Source organism: Delphinus delphis, chromosome 1 (genome assembly GCF_949987515.2).
Source record: "Delphinus delphis chromosome 1, mDelDel1.2, whole genome shotgun sequence".
NCBI lineage: Eukaryota > Metazoa > Chordata > Mammalia > Artiodactyla > Delphinidae > Delphinus > Delphinus delphis.
In genome coordinates, this window is record NC_082683.1 from 157,937,796 (window position 1) to 157,963,615 (window position 25,820).

Here is a 25,820-nt window from a genome sequence, read left to right on the forward strand (position 1 = left end):
CGATGCTTCAAATCTTTTCATATTTCCTATCTTTTTATTTCCCATGACTCATTCTAGACTATTTTTTCAAATGTTTCTTTCAGTTTTCTAGTTCTCTCATCATCTGTGTTTAAATTTTTTTAATTACTAAAATCCTACTATCTAGAGGAAAGTACCATTGTATACTATATTCTACCATTTCTGCATTATTGCATCCATAACTGGCTGTGTAATCTGTTGGGTGCAGTACAAAATGAATATGGAGGGCCTCTGGTTCAAAAGCCAAGGGAAAAATACCATTAAAAGTATTAAATATAAAGCTTTTCCTTTCTTCTGTAGTTACTCTCTACTCGTCATGGCACTTTTTATTTGGAATATAATGTCATGCTCCCTTGGACATGAGAATACTCTTGGGTCAAGTACAAACTCATATAGTCACCAGGTTTAGCGTGTGTGCAGCCCATTAGCTGCTCAATTTTCCCTCTCAACAGTCATTGGACTGACATATAATACTTCAACCAGGGGTGGGGTCTGAAGAAGTCAAACCAGACATCTTCCCTTACAGTGGACCTACCACCTCAACCCATAGCTGATAGGCAACCCTCAAGGATATTGCAACCTCTGCACTGTGACACCCTTGGTACCTGGATTGGGGGTGGGTGTGACACCCTTGGTACCTGCCTAGATGAGGCCTCCATCAGCCACACCATAATTTTGCTAGCTGGGGTTCGGGGAGGACAATTGCTGGCATGCCTTACTTCAAGATGTCACAGGACTTAAACACCCTATGCTGACCCTCCTCATACCTGAGCCCAGAACTAGTTTTCAGGACAAGGAGTGAGAAGGGAAAGGCCAGGCAGGACCCAAGGTGCCAGGGCGTAATGAGTGGGTGGCCAAGAGCCTGTCCCATGGGAAAGATAAGTAATAGGAGACAGTACTGCATGAGCCAAACCTCCAAGTGCATGCTTCATTTTCCTATCCTACTTCACGTACAAACCACAAGTTCAAAGATACATTTATTAAGAATTTCAAGACAGGGCTTCCCTGGTGGCGCAGTGGTTGAGAGTCCGCCTGTCGATGCAGGGGACACGGGTTCGTGCCCAGGTCCGGGAGGATCCCACATGCCGCAGAGTGGCTGGGCCCGTGAGCCATGCGCTCCACAGCAGGAGACGCCACAACAGTGAGAGGCCCACGAACCGGCGGAAAAAAAAAAAAAAAAGAATTTCAAGACAGAGACTGCAAAGCATTAAACCTCAAGTACAAGGCCCTGCTGAGCATTGCCTCTCTTCCCTGGGCTTTCCTAACCTATTGACTCTGCCCACAAACCAGAATTCTGACCCGAGGGAAGAGAATTCATGGATCAGGTACTGTATTAGCATCTAAACTCTCTTGCTTTATTCTCTCTCTCCCCTAGGGTTAGAATACAGAAAAGGAAGGGAGAAGGATCCAAGGGGTCATGCTCAAATTATCATCTTTTTCAAATTCACTGTAACAATGTTCTGCTTCATCAGTCTATCCCAGTACTCTCTGCCTACTATCTGTCTATCCACTTAAACTGCTTTGGCAACGTTACTGAAAGTTTAATGGGATTTTTTTAGTCCTTTTACTGTTCGATTTCTGTACCACATTTAATGCTGGGTATCACTTATTTCTTCTTAAAACTCTCTCATTCCTTCACTAACCTAATACCAGTATCTTCTCTGTCTTTCTTTTTATTATACATTATTGTTAACTATAGTCACCATGCTGTACATTAGATCCCTAAAACTTACTCATCTGCTTCCTTTGCTGTGCAGAAACATTTTAGTTTAATGTATTCTTACTTTTTGATTTTTACTTTTGTTGCTTATGCTTTTGATGTCATATCCAAAAACTCATTACTAAGCCTGATATCAGAGAGATTCTTCCCTATGTTTTCTTCTAGGAGTTTCACAGTTTCGGGTATAATATTTAAGTTCTCAGTCCATTTTGAGTTGATTTTTTTTTAATTTATTTATTTTTGGCTGTGTTGGATCTTTGTTGCTGTGCGCGGGCTTTCTTTAGTTGTGGCGAGTGGGGGCTACTCTGTTGTGGTGTGTGGGCTTCTCATTGCAGTGGCTTCTCGTTGTGGAGCACGGGCTCTAGGTGTGTGGGCTTCAGTAGTTGTGACACATGGGCTCAGTAGTTGTGGCTTGCAGGCTCTAGAGTGCAGGCTCAGTAGTTGTGACGCATGGGCTTAGTTGCTCCGTGGCATGTGGGATCTTCCCAGACCGGGGCTCAAACCCTTGTCCCCTGCATTGGCAGGCAGATTCTTAACCACTGCACTACCAGGGAAGTCCTTGAGTTGATCTTTTGAGTGGTATAAGGTAAGGGTCCAGTTTCATTGTTTTGCATATGGATATCCAATTTTTCCAACACTATCTCTTCTTTGCCCATATCCTGTTCTTGGTGCCCTTGTCAAACATTAGTTGACCATATTTGTGAGGGTTTAATTCTGTGCCCTTATTCTGTTCCATTGCTCCATGTATCTATTTTAATGCCAGTACCATACCGTTTTGATTACTATAGATTTGTATTGTACTTTGAAATCAGGAAATGTGATGCCTCTGGCTTTCTTTCTCAAGATTGCTTTGACTCTTTGGGGTCTTTGGGGCTCCATATGTATTTCAGAATTGTTTCTTCTATTCCTGTGAAAATTCCATTGGATATTTGATATGAATTTCATTGACTCTATATAAGATTTTGGGTAGTATGAACATTTTAACAATATTAACTCTTCCAATCCATGAACATGGGATATTTTTCCATTTATTTAAGTGTTCCTCAGTTTCTTTCATCAATGTCTTATAATTTTTGGTATATAGATATTTCACTTCCATGGTTAAATTTATTCCTGTACTTTATTATTTGTGTTGCTATTGTTGCTTTCTTTATTTCTTTTTCAGATAGTTTATCATTAGTATATAGAAATGCAACTGATTTCTGCATGTTGATTTTGTATGCTGCAACTTTCCTGAATTTATTGATTAGTTCTAACAATTTTGGGGTGGACTCTTTAGGATTTTCTATATACAAGATTATATCATCAACAAACAGAGACAATTTAATTTCTTTCTTTCCAATTCAGATGCCTTATTTTTCTTTTTCTTGCCTGATTGCTTTCTCTAGGACTTCAGTTATTATGTTGAATAGAAATGGTGAGAATGAGTGCCCTTGTCTTGTTCCTGACCTTAAAGGAAAAGCTTTCAACCTTTCATGACTGAGTAGATGTTAGCTGTGGTGTGTCATATCTTGCCTTTATTATGATGAAGTATGTTCCTTCTATATCCAATTTGTTGAGGGTTTTTATCAATCAAGGATAATGTATTTTGTCAAATGCTTTTTCTGCATATATTGAGAAGATCAAATGATTTTTGTCTTTCAGTCTATTAATGTGGTTATCACATTGATTTATTTTCCTATATTGCATTCCAGGGACAAATCTCACTTGATCATTGTGTATGATCCTTTTAATATGCTGTTGAATTTGGTTTGCTAGTATGTCACTGAGAATTTTTGGATCTGTATTCATCAGGGATGTTGGCCTGTAGTTTTCTTTTCTTGTAGTGCCCTTATCTGGTTTTGATATTGGAGTAATGCTGCACTTGCAAAAAGAGTTTTGAAATATCCACTCCTCTTCAGTTTTTTGGAAGAGTTTGGAAAGAATTGGTATCAATTCTTCCTTAAATGCTTGGTAGAATTCACCAATGAAGCCATCAAATACTGGGCTTTTTCTTTGTTGGGAGATTTTTGTTTACTAATTCAAGCTTCTGACTCATAATTGGTTTGTCTGATACTCTGCTTCTTCATGATTTATTCTTGGTAGGTCATATATTTTTAGGAATTTATCCATTTCTACTAGATTGTCCAATATTTTGGCCTAATTGTTCATAGTAGTCTTTTATGATTTCTTTAAAAATTTCTGTAGAATTGGTAGTGATTTTCTCATTTTCATTTCTGATTTCAGTAATTTGAGTCTTCTTTTTTCGTAGGTAGTCTAGCTAAAGTTTTGCCAATTTTGTTTATCTTTTAAAAAAATTCTTAGTTTTATTCTTTTTTTGGTCTCTTATTTCTGTTCTATTTCACTGTTATTTCCTCTCCTTTGCTAATTTTGAATTTAGTTTCTTTCTTTTTTTTTTTTTTCTATTTTCTTCAGGTATAAAGTTATATTGTTTATTTGAGGTCTTTCTTTTTTCTGAGTGTGGGCATTTATCACTATAAATATCCCTTCTTGACTTGAACTTTTATTGCTCCATCCCATAAGTTTTGTTATGTTGTGTTTTTATTTTCATTGTTTTAAGATATTTTTTGATTTTCCTTTTTTATTTCATCTTTGACCCATTGGTTGTTCAGAAGTGTGTTGTTTAATTTACACATATTTGTGAATTTTCTAGTATTCCCTCTGTTATTGATCTAGTTTAATACCATGGTATGAAAAGATGAAGAAAAATCAGAAAAGATACTTGGTATGATTTCAATCTTTTAAAATTTGCTAAGACTTGTTTTTACCTCACATTTGATCTATCCTGAAGAATGTTCCATGTGTGCTTGAGAAGACTGTGCATTCTGCTGTTGGATGGAATGTTCTTTAGGCCCATTTGGTGTAAAGTATAGTTCAAGTACAACATTCCTTTATTGATTTTCTGTCTAGATGATCTATCCATTGTTGAAAATGGAATCCTCTACTATTATTACATTGTTGTGTATTTCTCCTTTTAGATCTGTTAGTTTTGCTTAGTATATTAGGTGCTCTGATGTTGAGTGCATATATATTTACAACTGTTATTTCCTCTTGAATAATTGGTTTTTATCATTATATATTGAATTTCTTTGTCTCTTGTTACACTTTTTTACTTAAAGTCTATTTTTCCTGATATAAGTATAGCTATCCTCGCTCTTTTTTTGGCTTTCATTTACCTGGAATATGTTTTACCATCCCTTCACTTTGAGCCTATATATGTCCTTGAAGCTGAGATGAGTCTTTTATAGGCAGCATATAGTTGGGTCTTGTTTTTTTTTTAATCCATGCAGCCACTGTATGCCTTTTGATTGGAGAATTTTATCCATTTACATTTAAAGTAATTTTTTTAAGATAAGGACTTGTTAATGCTGCTTTATTAATTATATTCTGGCTCTTTTATATCCCTTTGTTCCTTTCTTCCTCTCTTGCTGTTCTTTTGTGAATTGATGATTTTCCATAGTGGTATTCTTTTACTCCCTTCTATTCATCTTGTATGTATCTACTATAACTGGTGTGTGTGTGGTTGAAACATCTTATAGATATAACAGATTGTCTTTTCTTTTTTTATTGAAATATAGTTGATACACAATATTGTGTTAGTTTCAGGTGTACAACAAAATGATTTAGTTTTATGTACATATATTTTTTTCAGATTATTTTCCATTATAGGTTATTAGTAGATTTTGAATATAGTTCCTTGTGCTATACAGTAAATCCTTGTTACTTATCTATTTTATGCAAAGTAGTTTGTATATGTTAATCCCACACTCCTAATTTATACCTGCTTCCCATTCCCCTTTGGTAACCATACGTTTATTTTCTATGTCTGTGAGTTAGTTTCTGTTTTGTATATAGATTCCATATATAAGTGGAATATAATATTTGTCTTTCTCTGACTTACTTCACTAAGTGTAATATTCTCTAGGTCCATCCATTATTGTGGCAAATGGCAATAATTCATTCTTTTTGTCTGAGTGATATTCCATTGTATATATGTACCACATCTTCTTTATCCATTCCTCTGTTGGTGGACATTTAGGTTGCTTCCATGTATTGGCTATTGTAAATAGTGCTGCTATGAACATTGGGGTGCATGTATCAAATTAGAGTTTTTGTCATTTCTGGATATATACCCAGGAGTGGGATAGCTGGATCATATGGTAGCTCTGTTTTTGTTTTTTCAAGGAACTTCCTTATTGTTTTCTATAGTGGCTGCACCAATTTGTATTCCTACCAACAATTTAGGAGGGTTACCTTTTCTCCACACCCTCTCCAGCATTTATTAACTGTAGGCTTTTGATGATAGCCATTCTGACCAGTGTAGGGTGATACTTCATTGTGGTTTTGATTTGCATTTCTTTTAATAATTAGCAGCATTCAGCCTCTTTTATGTGCCTGTTGGCCATCTCTATGTCTTCTTTGGAGAAATGTCTATTTAGAGGTATTTTGCCCAATTTTTGATTGGGTTGTTTGTTTTTATTATATTGAGTTGTATGAACCACTTGTATATTTTGGATATTAACCCTTTCTCAGTTGCATCATTTGCAGATATTTCTCCCTTTCCATAGGTTGTCTTTTCATTTTGTTGATGGTTTCCTTTGCTGTGCAATAGCTTTTAAGTTTAATTGGGTGCCATTTGTTTATTTTTGCTTTTATTTCTTTTGCCTTGGGAGACTGATCTAAGAAAACATTGGTACAATTTATGTCAGAGAATGTTCTACCTATGTTCTCTTCTAGGAGTTTTATGATGTACTATTTTATATTTAGGTCTTTAAACTATTTTCAGGTATTTTTTAATATGGTGTGAGGGAGTGTTCTAATTTCGTTGATTTACATGTAGCTGTCCAGCTTTCCCAATACCACTTGTTGAAGAAACTGCCTTTTCACCATTATATATTCTTGCCTCCTTTGTTACAGATTATTTGACCATAGGTGTGTGGGTTTGTTTCTGAGATCTCTGTTCTGATCCATTGATCTACACATCTGTTTTTGTGCCAATACCACATGTTTTGATTATGTAGCTTTGTAGGATAGTCTGAAGTCTGAGGGTTATGCCTCCAGCTTGGTTCTTTTTCCTCAGGATTACTTTCACAATTCTGGGTCTTTTGTAGTTCCATATAAGTTTTAGGATTATTTGTTCTAGTTCTGTGAAAAAATGTCACGGGTATTTTGATAGGGATTGCACTAAATCTGTAGATTGCTTTGGGTAGTATGGCCATTTTAACAATATTAACTCTTCCCATCCAAGAGCATGGGCTATCTTTCCATTTCTTTAAATTACCTTCAATTTACTTTATCAGTGTTTTTTTGTTTTTGTTTTGTTTTGTTTTGTTTTTGCGGTATGCGGGCCTCTCACTGTTGTGGCCTCTCCCATTGCAGAGCATAGGCTCCGGATGCACAGGCTCAGCGGCCATGGCTCACAGGCCTAGCCACTCCGCGGCATGTGGGATCTTCCCGGACTGGGGCACAAACCCGTGTCCCCTGCATTGGCAGGCGGACTCTCAACCACTGCGCCACCAGAGAAGCCCTATCAGTGTTTTATAGTTTTCAATGCATAGATTTTTCACCTCCTTTGTTAAGTTTGTTCCTATTTTTTTGAATGAGATTTTTCAACAGGACTGTTTTTTCACTTTCTCTGTCTGATATTTCATTGTTAGTATAAAAATGCAACAGATTTCTATATATTAATATTTTATCCTGCTACCTTGCTGAATTCATTTATTAGTTCTAATAGTTTTTGTGTGGAGACTTTAGTATTCTCTATATAGAGTATCATGTCATCTGCAGATAGTGACAGTTTTACTTCTTCCCTTCCAATTTGGATATCTTTTATTTATGTCTCTTGTCTGATTGCTGTGGGTAGGACATCCAATACTATGTTGAAGAGAAATGGTGAGTGCGGGGATCCTTGTCTTATTGCAGATTTTAGTGGGAAGGGTTTCAGCTTTTCAGCATTGAGCATTATGTTGGCTGTCGGTTTGTCATAAATGGCTTTTATTATATTGAGATATGTTCCACATATACCCACTTTGGTGAGAGTTTTTATCTTGGATGTTGAATTTTGTCAAATGCTTTCTCTGTGTCTATTGAGATGATTATTTGTTTTTTGTCTTTACTTTTCTAAATGAGGTGGCTGTGTTGCTGCCTGGGAGCAGGGCTGCCAGATTTGGTGCTAAGCTGTGGTGTGGAGTGGATGGAACCACGGCACTCTGACTGGCTCCTTGCTGTATACTCCTGTCCAGGGCCTGTCCATCCGAGATTTAGAGCCTAGCCCCACGTTCTTGTGGTGCAGCCCTGTGTGCACACTGACAGTGTCTGCTACATCTGGACTCACCAGCACTGTGCACACATGCTGATATTGGGCTCTGAGGCTCCCCCTAGTCATACCCCATGTTCTTCAGTTGTCTCTGCTTAGCTAGAGTCCTCTGCCAGGGCCTGTCTTCCCAAGATTCAGTGCTTGTCCACTCTGTATTCTTGTGACATCACCCAGTGTGCCCACTGACATCTGCCAGGTTTGATCTGCTGCTCCCATGTGTGTGCTGACAGTGATCTCTGCGGTTCTGCCCAGATCATACCCAAGGTGTCCCATCTGTCTCTGCATAGGTAGAATGAATCTTTGCTAGAGTTTGCACCAGGCAGTGGTGTACAGAGAGCAGGGCAAGGGTGTTTGCCCCTTCAGACTGGGAAGTGCTGCAAGGCAGCAGCCACCAGTGCAAGTCTCTCTCTCCTCCTTGATTGTTAGCAAGCCAGCATGTGTGCACTCCTTGCGAGCAGAGTCTAGGCTTCTCCAGTCCTTCTGTCTGTCTCAGTGGATTTCCCAGCAGGTAAGTGGGCTCCCTAGGACAGCCAGTGAGGACCTTCTCTTCCTTACAGATACCTTCCATGGGTGCCGGTCCTGACCTGATGTGCTTCTTTTTTCTGTCCTACCCAGTTATGTGGAGATCTTTCTTGCAGTTTTGGTTGTTAGGAGATCTTCTGCCAGTTTTCAATGAGACTTGTTCCACATGTAGATGTATTTTTGATGTGTTTGTGAGGGAAGGTGAGCTCCACATCCTCCTACTCTGTTATCTTGATCCCTCTCCAAAATCTATAGCAGATTATTTCAAGCTAATAACTACTTATATTCTATTGCATACAAAACCTCTACCCTTTTACTATCCCTCCATATTTTATGTTTTTGATGTCACAATTTACATCTCTTTATATTCTGTTTCTACTGACAAATTATTGTTGCCATAACTGTTTTTAATACATTTTGCCCTTTAACATTTATGCTAGAGGTAAGTGGTTAACACATCACCTTATTAAAATATTAACATATTCCGAATCTGACTATATACTTGCCTTTAACAGTGTGTTGGATATTTTCATATGTTTTCATTTTACTAATTAAAGGCCTTTCATTTCAGCTTTAAGAACTTTTCAGCATTTCTTGTGAGACAGATCTTGTGATGATGAACTTCCTCAGATTTTATTTGTTTGGGAAAAGCTTTATCTTGCATTCATTTTGAAGGACAAATTACCTGGGTAAAGTGTTCTTTACTGACAATTTATTTTTCTTGCAGCACTTTGAATATATCTTCCCTGGCCTACTCTCCCCTGGCCTGCAAAGTTTTTCCTAGAAATCCACTGTTAGCCTTATGGGGTTTTCCTTTTTGAGAGGATTTTTTTCTCTTGCTGCTTTTAAAATTTTCTTTTTTGTCTTTAATTTTATACAGTTCCATCTTAATGATCTTGGAAAAGATCATTTGAGATTGAAATCTTGGGATGACCTATTAGCTTCATGAACTTTGATGTCAAATCTCTCCCCAGGTTTGGGAAACTCTCAGCTATTACACATTTTTAATAAGCCTCTGCCTCTTTCTCCCCATCATTTCCTTATGGGACTCCAATGATGCATAGATTGTTTCTCTTAATGGTGTCCTATAAATCTCATAGGCTTTTGTCATTCCTTTTTATTCTTTTTGCTCTTCTGACTAGATAATTTCAAAAGATCTGTCTTTGAGTTCACTGATTATTTCTTCTGCTTGTTCCAGTCTGCTGTTGAAGCTCTCTTATAAATTCTTCACTGCAGTCATTGTATTCCTTAGGGCCACAATTTGTTTCTTCCTTATGTTTTCTACCTCTTTGTTGAACTTCTCATTTTGTTCTAGTATTGTTTTTCTAATTTCATTAAATTGCTTGTCTTTTTTCTCTCATAGCTCTTTGAGCATCTTTAGAACCCTATTTTGAATTCTTTATCAGGCTATTCGTGTATATATATCTATTTCCTTAGGGGCCATTGCTGGAGTTTACTATGTTCCTTAAGTGGTGTCATGTTTCCCTGATTCTTCATGGACCCTGTAGCCTGTGTAGGTGTCTGCACATTTGAAGTCACCACTTCCAGTTGTTACAGACTGACTTCATTAAGAAAAGACCTTCACCTGTGGTTGTGCATGCTGGAGCGTGCTGTGACTGCAGGTCTAGTGGTGTGGGGGGCCATGTGCAGGGGCAAGTAGTGGCTCTGGATCCAGTGGGGCATGTTTCATCAGCGCAGGCCACTGGGGTCCAAAACATCAAGAATTGCATTGTGTTTACCAAATGCTGCAGGGTGACCAGGATGACTGCAAGGGCTGTGATAGTCCTCAGCAGTGCTTCCAGGTCCAGTAGCTAGGGACCAAAGCAGGCAGCACTGGTGGCCCAAGCCAGTACTGTACACATGCTCAGCTGCAGGGGTTAGTTTTAGGTGCCTGTGTACTGGCAGGGGATTTTTTTGATAAACTTCATACTTTCTGAACTTTGGGCACATTTGCCTGTCAGGATTTATAGTACTTATTTTCAGTGGCTTTCTCATATAACAGATTGAACATACAAAATATTTATTTCATTATGCGGTCTCAGAAACTCACTGCATGCACATTTACTGATTCCCCAAACATCTTCATTTTGTTTTGTACCTAATAATGTATTAAACACTATGCACAAATGAAAACACAGTCCTGAGTCATTGACTTTTAGAGATTATATGATTTAAAAAATACAGATATCTTTAAAGTGACAATAATTACTTTCTAAAAAACATATAACTAAACATACAAGTGAATGTTGCTCCTTTCAGAAAATTTACACTGAAAGGCTGAAAAATGAAGCATTTGCAGTGCTAATTGATAAATTTGGTTTTGACATAAATTAAAACATGTAAACTCTGTAGAATTCTTTTTTGGGGGGACCATGCTGTGTGGCATGCAGGATTTTAGTTCCCTGACCAGGGATTGAACCTGCACCCCCTGCATTGGAAACACGGAGTCTAAACCACTGGACCATCAGGGAAGTCCCTAAACTCTATAGACTTTTTAATGTGCATTGATCATGTCAAATTTTTAAAGAAGATTAATCATGCAACTTTGGCTATGTGAGCTTACAGTACTATTAAGAAAGTATATATAGATTCGTGCCCTTCAGCCTTTTGTTGACAACACATGAGGATCAATAATTATATTTAATTATTGACATGAGTTTTTTTTAACATTTAGCATTTAATCATTTATGTATCTGTGATGGAATATAAAGAGAATATTCAAAGATTTATAAACATGTATGTTGAAAGTAGAATATTCAAACTAATATTTAACATGCTGTTTACTAAAATATGATTTCTCTTTTTCCCAACAGAAATTTCACTAACAATTTAACCCAGGTAAATCTTTTTGAAGTTTTTGTATATCTCTCATATATTATACTATATATTATTTCCATCATATCTTCCATATTTACTAGAAGAGGAATTTTCTAAATGAATTTTCAATAAAATTCGCTTAGAGAAGTGGTTACTCAAGTTATAGACTAAGATCCCCTGGTCTTCACAGACCTTTTTAGAAGGTCCACGAGGTCTACGCTTTTCCAGCTACATATCTGTGTGAGGATAGATTTCCCCCCATATACTTCCACCAAAATAACATATACCAACAGCTTGAATGTAGGAGCACAGATGATAAGCCAGCTCTCTTCTATTAAGGCAGATATTAAAGAGAATTTACAATGTAAAACAACCAATCTTCTTACTATTTTTTATCTTGGAAAATAATTATTTTTTTCATAAAAATATGTTAGTTAATGTTAATATGTAATAGGTCTATCAAATTTTAAAATAAATTAATAAATATCTTTAAATATTCTCAATTTTAATTTGTTATATGGTAATAAATATTAATAGAGCTAACCCACATAAAACAACAGCTCTGTGGGATTCTCAATAATTTTTAAGCCTATGAAGGGGTTTTGAGGTCCAAAAATTTTGACATCTGGATTGGAGGCTGATTAGAAGTATGACAGAGAGATATATTCAAAAATTTGAAAATTGAAATAAGGTGGTAATATTTGGAAACTTAAGCTCTATAAATATTTTCATTTTCTCAACATAGTGATTTAGTGGAAAGAAGAGGCAGAAAAATAATAAGAAGAAATAAACTTCCTATATTGGATCAAGATGGCTGAATGAGCTCATGTGTTCATATGTATCCATATCCCAGTCCCAGTTGGCATTATAGGATTATTTATTAAGTCTATAACTATAACAGTGAAAAAAAGGAAGAAAGAGTATTATCCGTGGATAAGGAATTTTAAGACAGAAAATAGAGAGAAACTTCTAAAAGTAGAATACCTATTACAGACCCAAATAATGCAGAATAGCCTCCATCTCACTCAAAACATACAGAAATGCCTTTACAAAATACGTATGTATAATAGTAGTGTAGACTTTTACATTAATATTGGTACACATGTGTATAGAATTTAAAAGCAAGTAAAGGAATTTCCTAGTTGTCAGAAGTAACTAAAGAACTAAAATCCAGAGTTAGAGAAGAATGAATTCAGAAGTAAGATAATTAGAATATAAGCCCTAGTAGACAAAGGGTGATGTTTTAACATTTGTGTGGGAATAGAAAATGAAGCCTCCAACCTATGGGAGAGGGAGGAGCTGAAACTAATCTCCCTACATGAAGCTAGGATTTATGAAAAGTCTGTAAAATGAGAACTAGTAAGGCTTCACTCACTGTCTTAGAGTAATTTCAAATAAATGATACATCCTTTTGGGGGCCATAAATGGACAAGGAGTTACCTTCACAGAGTTTCAGGTGGATGCCCAAGTTAAACATCTCTCAAGAGGTTGAGGAACCTAGAGCCGAGTAGTAAACACAAAAATACAAGCAGTGAAACACATAGGGCACAGGCAGAGGTGATTATAAAATCCATTTCATAACCAAGGGTGTATAGGACTCTCATAGAAAACAAACCCTCTGAAAATAGTCTCAAAATAAAAGCTATAGACCACAAAAAAAATACAAAACTGCCTGGAATAGACACACACATAAACCTTCTCACACATTTGGAGAAAGTTCATACTTTTCAAAACTAAAGATGAGAACCATCTGAAAGAAGATTAAATCCATATTTTAAATGGTCACAAAGATAAAAGAAGGGATAAAAACAAAGAAAACAAGAATGAGGATTATGCATAATTGTACATCATTGAAAATATCCTATATATATGTCTTAAGATGAAAAAATAGGCATCTAAAAACAAAAATTCAGGTTAAATAAAAGACTACATACAGTTGAGAAAATTGCAGAATTAGTGATTTGGAATGGGAATCATGCAGAATGCAGAATATAAAAATGAAAAGATGGAAAAGCATCGATGAAATATGAACATGCAGCCTGTGCAAAGGAGACCCCAAACACAGTAAGTTAAAAAAATGAGAAGACAGAGAAATATGTAGCAGATGAAGGAGCAAGGTAAAAACCCACCAGACCAAATGAATGAAGAGGAAATAGGCAGTCTACCTGAAAAATAATTCAGAGTAATGATAGAAAAGATGATCCAAAATCTCAGAAATAGAATGGAGAAAATACAAGAAATGTTTAACAAGGACCTAGAAGAACTACAGAGCAAACAATGATGAACAACACAATAATGAAATTAAAAATACTATTCAAGGAATCCATACCAGAATAACTGAGGGAGAAGAATGGATAAGTGAGCTGGAAGACAAAATGGTGGAAATGACTACCGAGGAGCAGAATAAAGAAAAAACAATGAAAAGAATTGAAGAGAATCTTAGAAACCTCCAGGAAAACACTAAACGCACCAACATTCAAATTATAGGGGTCCCAGAAGAAGAAGAGAAAAAGAAAGGGACTGAGACAATATTTGAAGAGATTATAGTTGAAAACTTTCCTACCATGGGAAAGGAAATAGTCAATCAAGTCCAGGAAGTGAACAGAGTCCCATACAGGATAAATGCAAGGAAAAACAAACCAAGACACCTATTAATCAAACGATCAAAAATTAAATACAAAGAAAAATATTAAAAAGCAGCAATGAAAAGCCAACAAATAACATACAAGGGAATCCCCATAAGGTTAACAGCTGATCTTTCAGCAGAAACTCTGCAAGCCGAGAGAGAGTGACAGGACATATTTAAAATGATGAAAGGGGAAAACCTGAAATGAAGATTACTCTAGCCATCAAGGATCTCATTCAGATTCAATGGAGAAATCAAAAGCTTTACAGACAAGCAAAAGTTAAGACAATTCACCACCAAACCAGCTTTACAACAAATGCTAAAGAAACTTCTCTAGGCAGGAAACACAAGAAGAAACAGACCTACAAAAACAAACCCAAAACAATTTAAAAAATAGTAATAGGAACATACATATCGATAACTACCTTAAATGTAAATGGATTACATGCTCCAACCAAAAGACATAGACTGGCTGAATGGATACAAAAACAAGACCCATATATATGCTGTCTACATGAGACCCACTTCAGACCTAGGGACACATACAGACTGAAAGTGAGGGGATGGAAAAAGATATTGCATGCAAATGGAAATCAAAAGAAAGCTGGAGTAGCAAAACTCATATCAGACAAAATAGATTTTAAAATAAAGACTATTACAATAGACAATGAAGGAAACTACATAATGATCAAAGGATCAATCCAAGAGGAAGATACACCAATTGTAAATATTTATGCACCCAACATAGGAGCACCTCAATACATAAGGCAAATGCTAACAGCCATATGAGGGGAAATTGACAGTACCACAATAATAGTAGGGGTCTTTAACACATCACTTACACCAATGGACAGATCGTCCAAACAGAAAATAAATAAGGAAACACAAGCTTTAAATGGCACATTAGACCAGATGGGCTTAATTAATATTTATAGGACATTCCATCCAAAAACAACAGAATACACTTCTCAAGTGCACATGGAACATTCTCCAGGATAGATCATATCTTGAGTCACAAATCACGCCTAGGTAAATTACAGAAAATTGAAATTGTATCAAGTATCTTTTCTGACCACAAGGCTATGAGACTAGATATCAATTACAGAAAAAAAACTGTAAAATATACAAATACCTAGAGGCTAAACAATATGCTACTAAATAACCACGAGATCACTGAAGAAATCAAAGAGGAAATCCAAAAATACTTAAAAACAAATGACACTGAAAACATGATGACCCAAAATCTATGGGATGCAGCAAAAGCAATTCTAAGAGGGAAGTTTATTGCAATGCAATCTTATCTCAAGAAATAAGAAAAATCTCAAATAAACAACCTAACCTTAACGTAAAGCAATTAGAGAAAGGAGAAAAACAAAAAAAAAACACCCAAAGTTAGCAGAAGGAAAGAAATCATAAAGATCAGATCAGAAATAAATGAAAAAGAGATGAAGAAGTAATAGCAAAGATCAATAAAACTAAAAGTTCGTTCTTTGAGAAGATAACCAAAATTGATAAACCATTAGCTAGGCTCATGAAGAAAAAAAGGGAGAAGATTCAAATCAACAGAATTAGAAATGAAAAAGTAGAAGTAACAACTGACACTACAGAAATACAAAGGATCATGAGACACTACTACAAGCAACTCTATGCCAATAAAATGGACAACCTGGAAGAAATGGACAAATTCTTAGAAAACTACAACCTTCCAAGACTGAACCAGGAAGAAATAGAAAATATGAACAGACCAATCACTAGCACTGAAACTGTGCTTAAAAATCTTCCAACAAAGAAGAGCCCAGGACCAGATGACTTCACAGGTGAATTCTAGCAAACATTTAGAGAAGAGCTAACACCTTTCCTTCTCAAGCTCTTCCAAAATATAGTGGAGGGAAGAATACTCCCAAACTCATTCTACGAGGCCACCATCACCCTGATACCAACACCAGACAAAGATGTCACAAAGAAAGAAAACTACAGGCTAATATCACTGATGAACATAGATGAATAAATCCTCAACAAAATACCAGAAAACAGAATCCAGCAGCACATTAAAAGGATCATACACCATGATCAAGTGGGGTTTATCCCAGGAATGCAATAATTCTTCTATATACGCAAGTCAATCAATGTGATACACCATGTTAACAAATTGAAGGATAAAAACCAAATGATAATCTCAATAGATATAGAAAAAGCTTTCAACAGAATTCAACATGTATTTATGATAAAAACTCTCCCGAAAGTGGGCATTGAGGGAACCTGCCTCAACATAATAAAGGCCATATATGACAAACCCACAGCAAGCATCATACTCGATGGTAAAAAACTGAAAGCATTTCCTCTAAGATCAGGAAACAGACAAGGTTGCCCAGTCTCACCACTATTATTCAACATAGTTTTGCAAATTCTAGTCACGGCAGTCAGAGAAGAACAAGAAATAAAAGGAATCCAAATCATAAAAGAATAAGTAAAATTGTCACTGTTTGCAGATGACATGATAGTATACATAGAAAATCCTAAAAATGCAACCAGAAAACTACTAGAGCTAATCAATGAATCTGGTAAAGTAGCAGGATACAAAATTAATGTACAAAAATCTCCTGCATTCCTATACACTAACAACGAAAAATCTGAAAGAGAAATTAGGAAACAATCCCAGTTACCACTGCAACAAAAAGAATAAAATACCTAGGAATAAACCTACCAAAGGAGACAAAAGACCTGTATGCAGAAAACTATAAGACACTGATGAAAGAAATCAAAGATGATACAAATAGATGGAGAGATATTCCATGTTCTTGAATTGGAAGAATAAACATTGTGAAAATGACTGTACTACCCAAAGCAATCTACAGATTCAATGCAATCCCTATCAAACTACCAATGGCATTTTTCACAGAACAAGAATAAAAAATTTCACAATTTGTATGGAAACACAAAAGACCCCAAACAGCCAAAGCAATTTTGAGAAAGAAAATGGAGCTGGAAGAATCAGGCTCCCTGACTTCTGACTATACTACAAAGCTACAGTAATCAAGACAGTTTAGTACTGGCACAAAAACAGAAATATAGATCAACGGAACAGGATAGAAACCCAGAGATAAACGCATGCACATATGGTCACTTTATCTTTGTTAAATGAGGCAAGAATATACAATGGAGAAAAGAAAACCTCTTCAATAAGTGGAGATGCGAAAACTGGTCAGCTACATGTAAAAGAATGAAATTAGAACACTTCCTAACACGATACACAAAAATAAACTCAAAATGGATTAAAGACATAAAAGTAAGGCCAGACACTATAAAACTTGTAGAGGAAAACATAGGCAGCACTCTATGAAATAAATCACAGCAAGATCCTTTTGACCCACCTCCTAGAGTAATGGAAATAAAAGCAAAAATAAACAAATGGGACCTAATGAAACTTAAAACTTTTGCACAGCAAAGGAAGCCATAAACAATACAAAAAGACAACCCTCAGAATGGGAGAAAATATTTGCAAATGAAACAAGTGACGAAAGAATCTCCAAATATACAAGCAGCTCAATATCAAATAAAAAACCCAATCCAAAAATGGGTGGAAGACCTAAATAGACATTTCTCCAAAGTAGATATACAGATTGTCAACAAACACATGAAAGGATGCTCAACATCACTAATCATTAGAGAAATGCAAGTCAAAACCACAATGAGGGGCTTCCCTCATGGCGCAGTTGTTGAGAGTCCACCTGCCGATGCTGGGGACACGGGTTCATGCCCCGGTCTGGGAGGATCCCAAGTGCTGCGGAGCGGCTGGGCCCGTGAGCCATGGCCGCTGACCTTGCGCGTCCGGAGCCTGTGCTTTGCAATGGGAGAGGCCACAACAGTGAGAGGCCCGTGTACCCCCTCCCAAAAAAAACACAATAAGGTATCACGTCACATGGTTCAGAGTGGCTATCATCAAAAAATCTACAAACAAAAACTGCTGGAGAGGGTGTGGAGAAAAGGGAACACTCTTGCACTGTTGGTGGGAATGTAAATTGATACAGCTGCTATAGAGAGCAGTATGGAGGTTCCTTAAAATAGGAACCTACTAAAAATAGAACTACCATACGACCCAGCAATCCCACTACTGGGCATATACCCTGAGAAAACCATCATTCAAAAAGAGATGTGTACCATAATGTTCACTGCCGCACTATTTACAATAGCCAGGACATGGAAGCAACCTAAGTGTCCATCGACAGATGAATGGATAAAGAAGATGTGGGGCTTCCCTGGTGGCGCAGTGGTTGAGAGTCCGCCTGCCGATGCAGGGGACACGGGTTCGTGCCCCGGTTCGGGAAGATCCCACATGCCGCGGAGCGGCTGGGTCCGTGAGCCATGGCCGCTGAGCCTGCGCGTCCGGAGCCTGTGCTCCACAACGGGAGAGGCCACAACAGTGAGAGGCCCGCGTACCGCAAAAAAAAAAAGAAGATGTGGCACATACATGCAATGGAATATTACTCAGCCATTAAAAGAAATGAAATTGAGTTATTTGTAGTGAGGTGGATGGACCTAGAGCCTGTCATCCAGAGTGAAGTAAGTCAGAAAGAGTAAAACAAATACCATATGCTAACACATATATAGGGAATGTAAAAGAAAAAATAATGGTTCTGATGAACCTAGGGGCAGGATAGGAATAAAGATGTAGACGTAGAGAATGGACTTGATGACAAGTGGAGGGGGTGTTGGGGAAGCTGGGATGAAGTGAGTAGCATGGACATATATACACTACCAAATGTAAAATAGATAGCTAATGGGAAGCAGCTGCATAGCACAGGGAAATCAGCTCCATGCTTTGTGACCACCTAGAGGGGTGGGATAGGGAGGGTGGGAGGGAGGCTTAAGAGGGAGGGGATATGGGGATATATGTATACATATAGCTGATTTACTCTGTTATACAGTGCAAACTAACACAACATTGTAAAGCAATTATAGTCCAATAAAGATGTAAAAAAATTTAAATATTCAACAACCATTTCTAATAAAAACACTAAGCAAAACAAGTTTAGAAGGAAACTACTTAATTCTAAAAAAAAAATTTACTTCCCAAATAACTAACAATAATTGTTATAAATTATGAGATATTTCGAATTCAATTAAAATCAGGAACTGGACAAATGTGCTCATAATCACCATTATTATTTAATATTGTATTGAACATAATAATGTAAGTAATAAATTAAGGAATAGAAGTGTACAATATTATAAATTCATGATAGCAATACAGACTATAAAATACTTAAGAATAAATATAAGAAGACACAGAACCTGTATCAAGAACCACACTGAAATTTTGTCGAATGGCTTAAAAAAGATCTGTTTTTTAAAGTTTCTAACTGGACACCAGAGTCCAATTTTTGATTGAAAAAATATCTTAAAATTTATATGGAATAATGTAGTAAAATAAGCTGTCTTCTTGGAAGAAAACAAAAGTAGAATCCTTGCTTACACCACATACAAAAAAAAAAAATCCCTTGGCATAGAAGACAAATGTAAAACAGAAAACCCTGGATGGTTGGCAGGAGAATCTTGAAGCTGTACTATATGGAATCAAGGGAAATCTTATTCAAGACTGGAAACCAGAATCTATGAATAAAAAGTAGTCATAAATGAAAATGTGAAAATTGAAAACTTTATCACAGAAGTGCCATAAACAAAGTCAACTTATACAACAAATAGTTATGAAAACATTTTACAACATAGATGACAGTACACAGCTAATATCCCTAGTGTTGAAAAGAGATGGAGGGATGTAAACTTTGAAAAATGATTCTACATTATCTTACACATACTTGGCAACTTATACTCAGGAGTATAAGTATATACTCTAAGTATATACTTAGCAATTCTACTCCTAAGTATATACTCAAGAGAAAATCTTGCACTCATGCCTGAATAGACATTTTCAAAAATGCTGGGTGGTGGGATGAATTGGGAGTTTGGGATTGACATATATACACTACTATGTATAAAATAGATAACTAATGAGAACCTACTGTATAGTGCAGGGAACTCTACTTGGTGCTCTGTGGTGACCTAAGTGGGAAGGAAGTCCAAAAAAGGGAGATATATATATATATATATATCTGATTCACTTTGCTGTACAGCAGAAACTGACACAGAAGTGTAAAGCAACTATACTCCAATAAAACAGAAACAAAAATGCTCATAGTAGAATTGCTCATAAAATTCATCCATCCCAAACAGAAGGAATCCAAATGCCCATTAACATAAAAATGGAAAAATTGTGGTATTTTCACATAATGGAATTTTAAATAGTAATGAAAATGAATGAGCTCAGTTATGAGCAGTAACATGAATAAATCCTAGTTACATAATCTTGAAAGAAAAATGAAAGCAGCCCCTAGGGGGTTATGTGTGGGCTGATCAAGTTCAAAAAACTATCATTATATTAATGAAAAACCAACACAGAATTCAGGAAGGTGAGTACCTCTGGGCAGAAACAGGGAACCTGAAAAGGGAGGAATATATAAGTAAATGAAAGATATTTGTAAGGTTCTAGGTCTCGAGTTGGATGGTGGGTTCCTGGTTTTCATTTTACTAATTTACAATTTAAATAATTGCATAAAAGAGGGTCATGCCAATAACGATAGTGTGTCATGGACTGAGGTTTGTGATTATTCTAATAATGTGTCTGTATACCTAAAGTCCAAACAAAACAAAGAGCTCTTACAAATGATAAGAATATGGTAAGTTCCAATAGAAGAATGTAAAAAAGCTATGTACACAAAAGCAAATCTAACAAACATGAAAAGATGCTGAACTTCACTTCATCTCAAGAAAATTCAAATTAACAATGAAATGTCACACTCATCACAGTAGTAAAACTTGAACAAGGGAAAATAACTATTGCTAGAGGGGATCTGGGCAAAAGGGTACACTCAAACATTGCTGGTGGAAAGTGTGAGGAGTTAGAGCCTTATTCACATTTTTGGATAGGAATATGGAAACATCTATTGAAATTAAAAATATATATACCATTTGGATCTAAAATCCCACTCCTGGGAATCTACTCCACAGAAATAAAACCTCTAGTATATACAGCTGTATGGAAAAGGACCTATATTTTGCAGCATTGTAATAGTGGTAAAGCAAAACAAAACAAAACAAAACAAAACTGGAGCCACAGTAAATCTCCATTATTAGAGCCATTGATCTTTAAATTATAGTATAAGCACATCATAGAATATTGTTCAGGCATTATAAGAGTTGACTGGGGAATTTCAATGATATATACTTGAGTGAAAAAAAGGGAGAATGTGGGAAGTGTGTATAATGTGATCCAATTTTGTTTAAAAAAAAGAATGTCTTAAGATGCCTCTTTTTAAAAATATATGTACGCTTGTATTTGTGTTTATCTCTGCAAATGCATAGCATGGAGAAAAATAGCAAAAAGTAAATACTAGTTGTTAACTCAAATTACGTAGGTTGGGAGAAGATTAATATAGGTAAAGGGAATATAAAAAGGAGGAAGGGAGGGAGGGAGGGAGGGAGGGATGGAGGGAGGCAGGAAGGGCAGCCATATATAGGGACAATATAAAATCTAAGGCAAACAGATTTAATAAGATAAAGAGGAATGCCACATAATTATAAAAGTAATAAAGTTTTCATATGTACATATATATGTCTATGTAACCACCACACAGATCAAGATATAGAACATCTAGAACATTCTTTATGTTAAAAACTTCTACAAATTAATAAATAAAAGACTAAAAGCCAGATAGAAAATGAGCAAAGGAAATGAACAAATAGTTCACCAGACGGGAAATAGAAATAGAACTTGAATATATGGAAAGATGCTCAAACTTTCTCATGATAAAAGAAATGCAGATTAAAACTGCATCAACGTACCATTTTTCATCCATCGACTGACAATATCAAAATGTAAGACAACACATCATGTTGGGAAGGCTGTGTAGAAAGAAGAGATCTCATACATTGCTGGTGAGAAGGTATGTTGTTGCAACTGCTATGGAGAACAATTTAGCAGCATCTACAAAAATTACAAATTCATATACTCTATGACTCAACAATTCCACTTTTAGGAATACTCAAAAGTGGAAAATAATATATGTTCAGAGTTGCTCATTATAACTTTGATTGTAATGGCAAAGGATATAAACAAATATTTATTAGCAGGTTACTTGTTAAATTATGGTTCCTCCATAATTTGTAATAATATGTAAAATAATATGAAAGATTAATGAGAATATTTAAAGATCTCTAAGATATAACTTTAAGTGAAGAATATAATGTTCAAAAGTGCATTTAGCACACTAGTATTTATATAAAAAGGAGAAAAATAACACTGGTTATGCACAAAAATTTTATAGAAATACAAAAAAACTTACCAATAGTAGTTACTTGCAGGGTGTAGTAGACTTGTGGGAACTGAGTGATGAAGTACAGGGTGGGAGAGACAATTTTCACTGTATTTTTAATATAATTTATTTTTATAATAAATAAGTTGTCTATTTAAGAAGAAAACAATAAAAAGAATTAGATCTACATCTATTGAAATGGCTATGGTGTATTAAGTGACAAAAGCACATTATAAATAACATGAATAGTGTAATCTCATTTTTGTAAAAAGTGTATGAGTGTGTGGGGAGGCTGCTGTGTCTGTGGGTGTAGAAAAAGACATATAAGCATTCGTACAAAGTTTTAACATTAGTTACCTCAGGAGTGTAGAGGATGTTATTAATTCTTTGGACAGTTTCTCTTGTTAAAAACAACACGTATTACTTTTGATATTTTAAACTGAGATATTCAAAATTTTAAAAACAAATAAAAACATTTTTTGGTTATGTTTTGCCACAACTAAAAATTTGTCCAAAGTGTCAAGAAATGCAACCACATTTTATTTCGTAGGTTATCATTATATGGATATACGATCCAGAAAACGCAGACCCTAGTGAATTGCTATGGAATGCAAATGAACCTTCCCTAGTAGGTGGAAACATTATTATTATCCTAGATAAAATAATATGCTACATTTCTCTTTTAAGGGCTGTGAATAATTTATATTAAACAGCCTAGAACTAGATACATTTTAATTATCCATTAAATTTAGTTTAGTCATTATAGGGATTTTGAACTTGTGCTCGATTTCTACAATTATAAATCTTTCTTTAGAATTCTTCCGTATTTTCTATGACTTCATTATTCACAAAGAGGCTGACCGTTAAAATGCTTTAAAGATGTTTCTTGAGCATCTTTGTTGAAGTCATCCTTCAAAAATCTGTCTAGTCCTTTATTGAATCCTTTACCACTTGAGACTAATGATTTTCCTAAAAGTGCAGCCCAGTGAATAAATAAGTCCTTTCTTTTATCTGTTACAAATTTACCTCTTTCAAGATTCAAGTTCTGTCTTCTGTTACAATCATAATGTATAGAAGAGAAACGTAAAATGAGTTTTAGTTTCTTATGGGATTCTTTATGTCTTCATGAGTTGAGATATGATTTTTTAGTAGCATGCTGTCATGCCTCATGGTAATCAAATTCACAAGAGATAGACTGATAAATTAAAATGACAATGAATCAATTAATTGTTTTATTTGGCAATAAACGTTAGAGGGAATAAAATATATTAATGGTAATTAAATACTTTAAGTATTACTCTTACTTAATTTCTAATCTTTTAAGTGAAAATATGCACAATTTAACATTATTTAGTTCATGCTAAATAATCATACCTAATACTTTACTTTTTTCTTTTTAATTTCCATGTTTATTCATGATCATGTCATTTCCTTGAAACATTTCTCCATTACAAACAACATAGACTTTTTTTTTCTCAATTCATGCATTTATTCATCCTTTTAATCTATACATTTTTATTGTGGAAAAGTATACATAATATAAAATCTACCATTTTAAACATTCTTATGAGTACAATTCAGAGACATTAAGTAAATTTCCTTTTATAAAATTTTTATTGAGATATAGTTGATTTACAATGTTATGTTAGTTTCAGGTGTACAGCAAAGTGATTAAAAAATATATATATATATATATATTTCCATTTGGTAATCATAAGTTGGTTTTATATATCTGTGAGTATTTCTGTTTTGTGTATAAGTTCAGTGTATCATTTTTTTTAGATTTCACATATAACAATAGCGTATGATATTTCTCTTTCTCTGTTTGACTTACTTCACTTAGTATGATAATATCTAGGTCCATCCATGTTGCTGCACATGGCATTATTTCATTCTTTTTTATGGCTGACTAATATTCCATTGTGTATAAATACCAAATCTTCTTATCCATTCATCTATCAATGGACACTTACATTGTTTCCATGTCTTGGCTATTGTAAATAGTGCTGCTATGAATATTTGAGTGCGTGTATATATATATATATATATATATATATATATATATATATATATATATATATATATATATTTTATGTTGAGGTAGGTTCCCTCTATGCCCACTTTCTGGAGAGTTTTTATCATAAATGGGTGTTGAATTTTGTCAAAAGCTTTTTCTGCATCTATTGAGATGATCATATGGTTTTTCTTCTTCAGTTTGTCAATATGGTGTATCACATTGATTGATTTGTGTATATTGAAGAATCCTTGCATCACTGGGATAAATCCCACATGATCATGGTGTATGATCCTTTTAATATGTTGTTGGATTCTGTTTACTAGTATTTTGTTGAGGATTTTGTCATCTGTATTCATCAGTGATATTGGTCTGAAATTCTCTTTTTGTAGTATCTTTGTTTTTAGTGTCAGGGTGATACTGGCCTTATAGAATGAGTTTGGGAGTGTTCCTTCCTCTGCAATTTTTTGGAAGAGTTTGAGAAGGATGGGTGTTAGCTCTTCTCTAAATGTTTAATGGAATTCACCTGTGAAGCCATCTGATCCTGGACTTTTGTTTGTTGGAAGATTTTAAATCACAGTTTCAATTTCATTACTTGTGACTGGTCTGTTCATATTTTCTATTTCTTCCTGGTTCAGTCTTGGAAGGTTGTAGTTTTCTAAGAATTTGTCCATTTCTTCCAGGTTGTCCATTTTATTGGCATAGTGTTGCTTGTAGTGGTCTCTTAGGATGCTTTGTATTGCTGCAGTGTCTGTTGTAACTACTCCTTTTTCATTTCTAATTTTATTGATTTGAGTCCTCTCCCTCATTTTTTTTTTTTTTTTTTTTTTTTGCCGTACGCGGGCCTCTCACTGTTGTGGCCTCTCCCGTTGCGGAGCACAGGCTCCGGATGCGCAGGCTCAGTGGTCATGGCTCACGGCCCCAGCCGCTCCGCAGCATGTGGGATCCTCCCAGACCAGGGCACGAACCCGTGTCCCCTGCATCGGCAGGCAGACTTTCAACCACTGCACCACCAGGGACGCCCCGTCTCTCTTTTTCTTGATGAGTCTGACTAATGGTTTATCAATTTTGTTTATCTTCTCAAAGAACCAGCTTTTAGTTTTATTGATCTTTGCAGTTGTTTCCTTTGTTTCTATTTCATTTATTTCTGCTCTGATCTTTATGATTTCTTTCCTTCTACTAACTTTGGGTTTTGTTTGTTCTTCTTTCTCTAGTTCCTTTAGGTGTAAGGTTAGGTTGTTAACTGAGATGTTTGTTGTTTCTTGACGTAGGATTGTACTGCTATAAACTTCCCTCTTAAAACTGCTTTTGCTGAATCCCATAGGTTTTAGATTGTCATGTTTTCATTGTCATTTGTCTCTAGGTATTTTTTTATTTCCTTTTTGATTTCTTCAGTGATCTCTTGGTTATTTAGTAAT

The 25,820-nt window shown here is 35.5% G+C and overlaps 1 protein-coding gene across 1 annotated transcript in view; it reads left to right on the forward strand.

Moving 5' to 3' along the window:
* CATSPERE (catsper channel auxiliary subunit epsilon) overlaps positions 1-25,820 on the forward strand; it is a 245,410-nt gene that overhangs the window by 34,029 nt on the left and 185,561 nt on the right. Inside the window, exons 6-7 of the mRNA XM_060010760.1 lie at positions 11,390-11,414; positions 22,939-23,016. Of these exons, the coding sequence (XP_059866743.1) occupies positions 11,390-11,414; positions 22,939-23,016 (103 nt within the window). The remainder of the gene's footprint in view (positions 1-11,389; positions 11,415-22,938; positions 23,017-25,820) is intronic.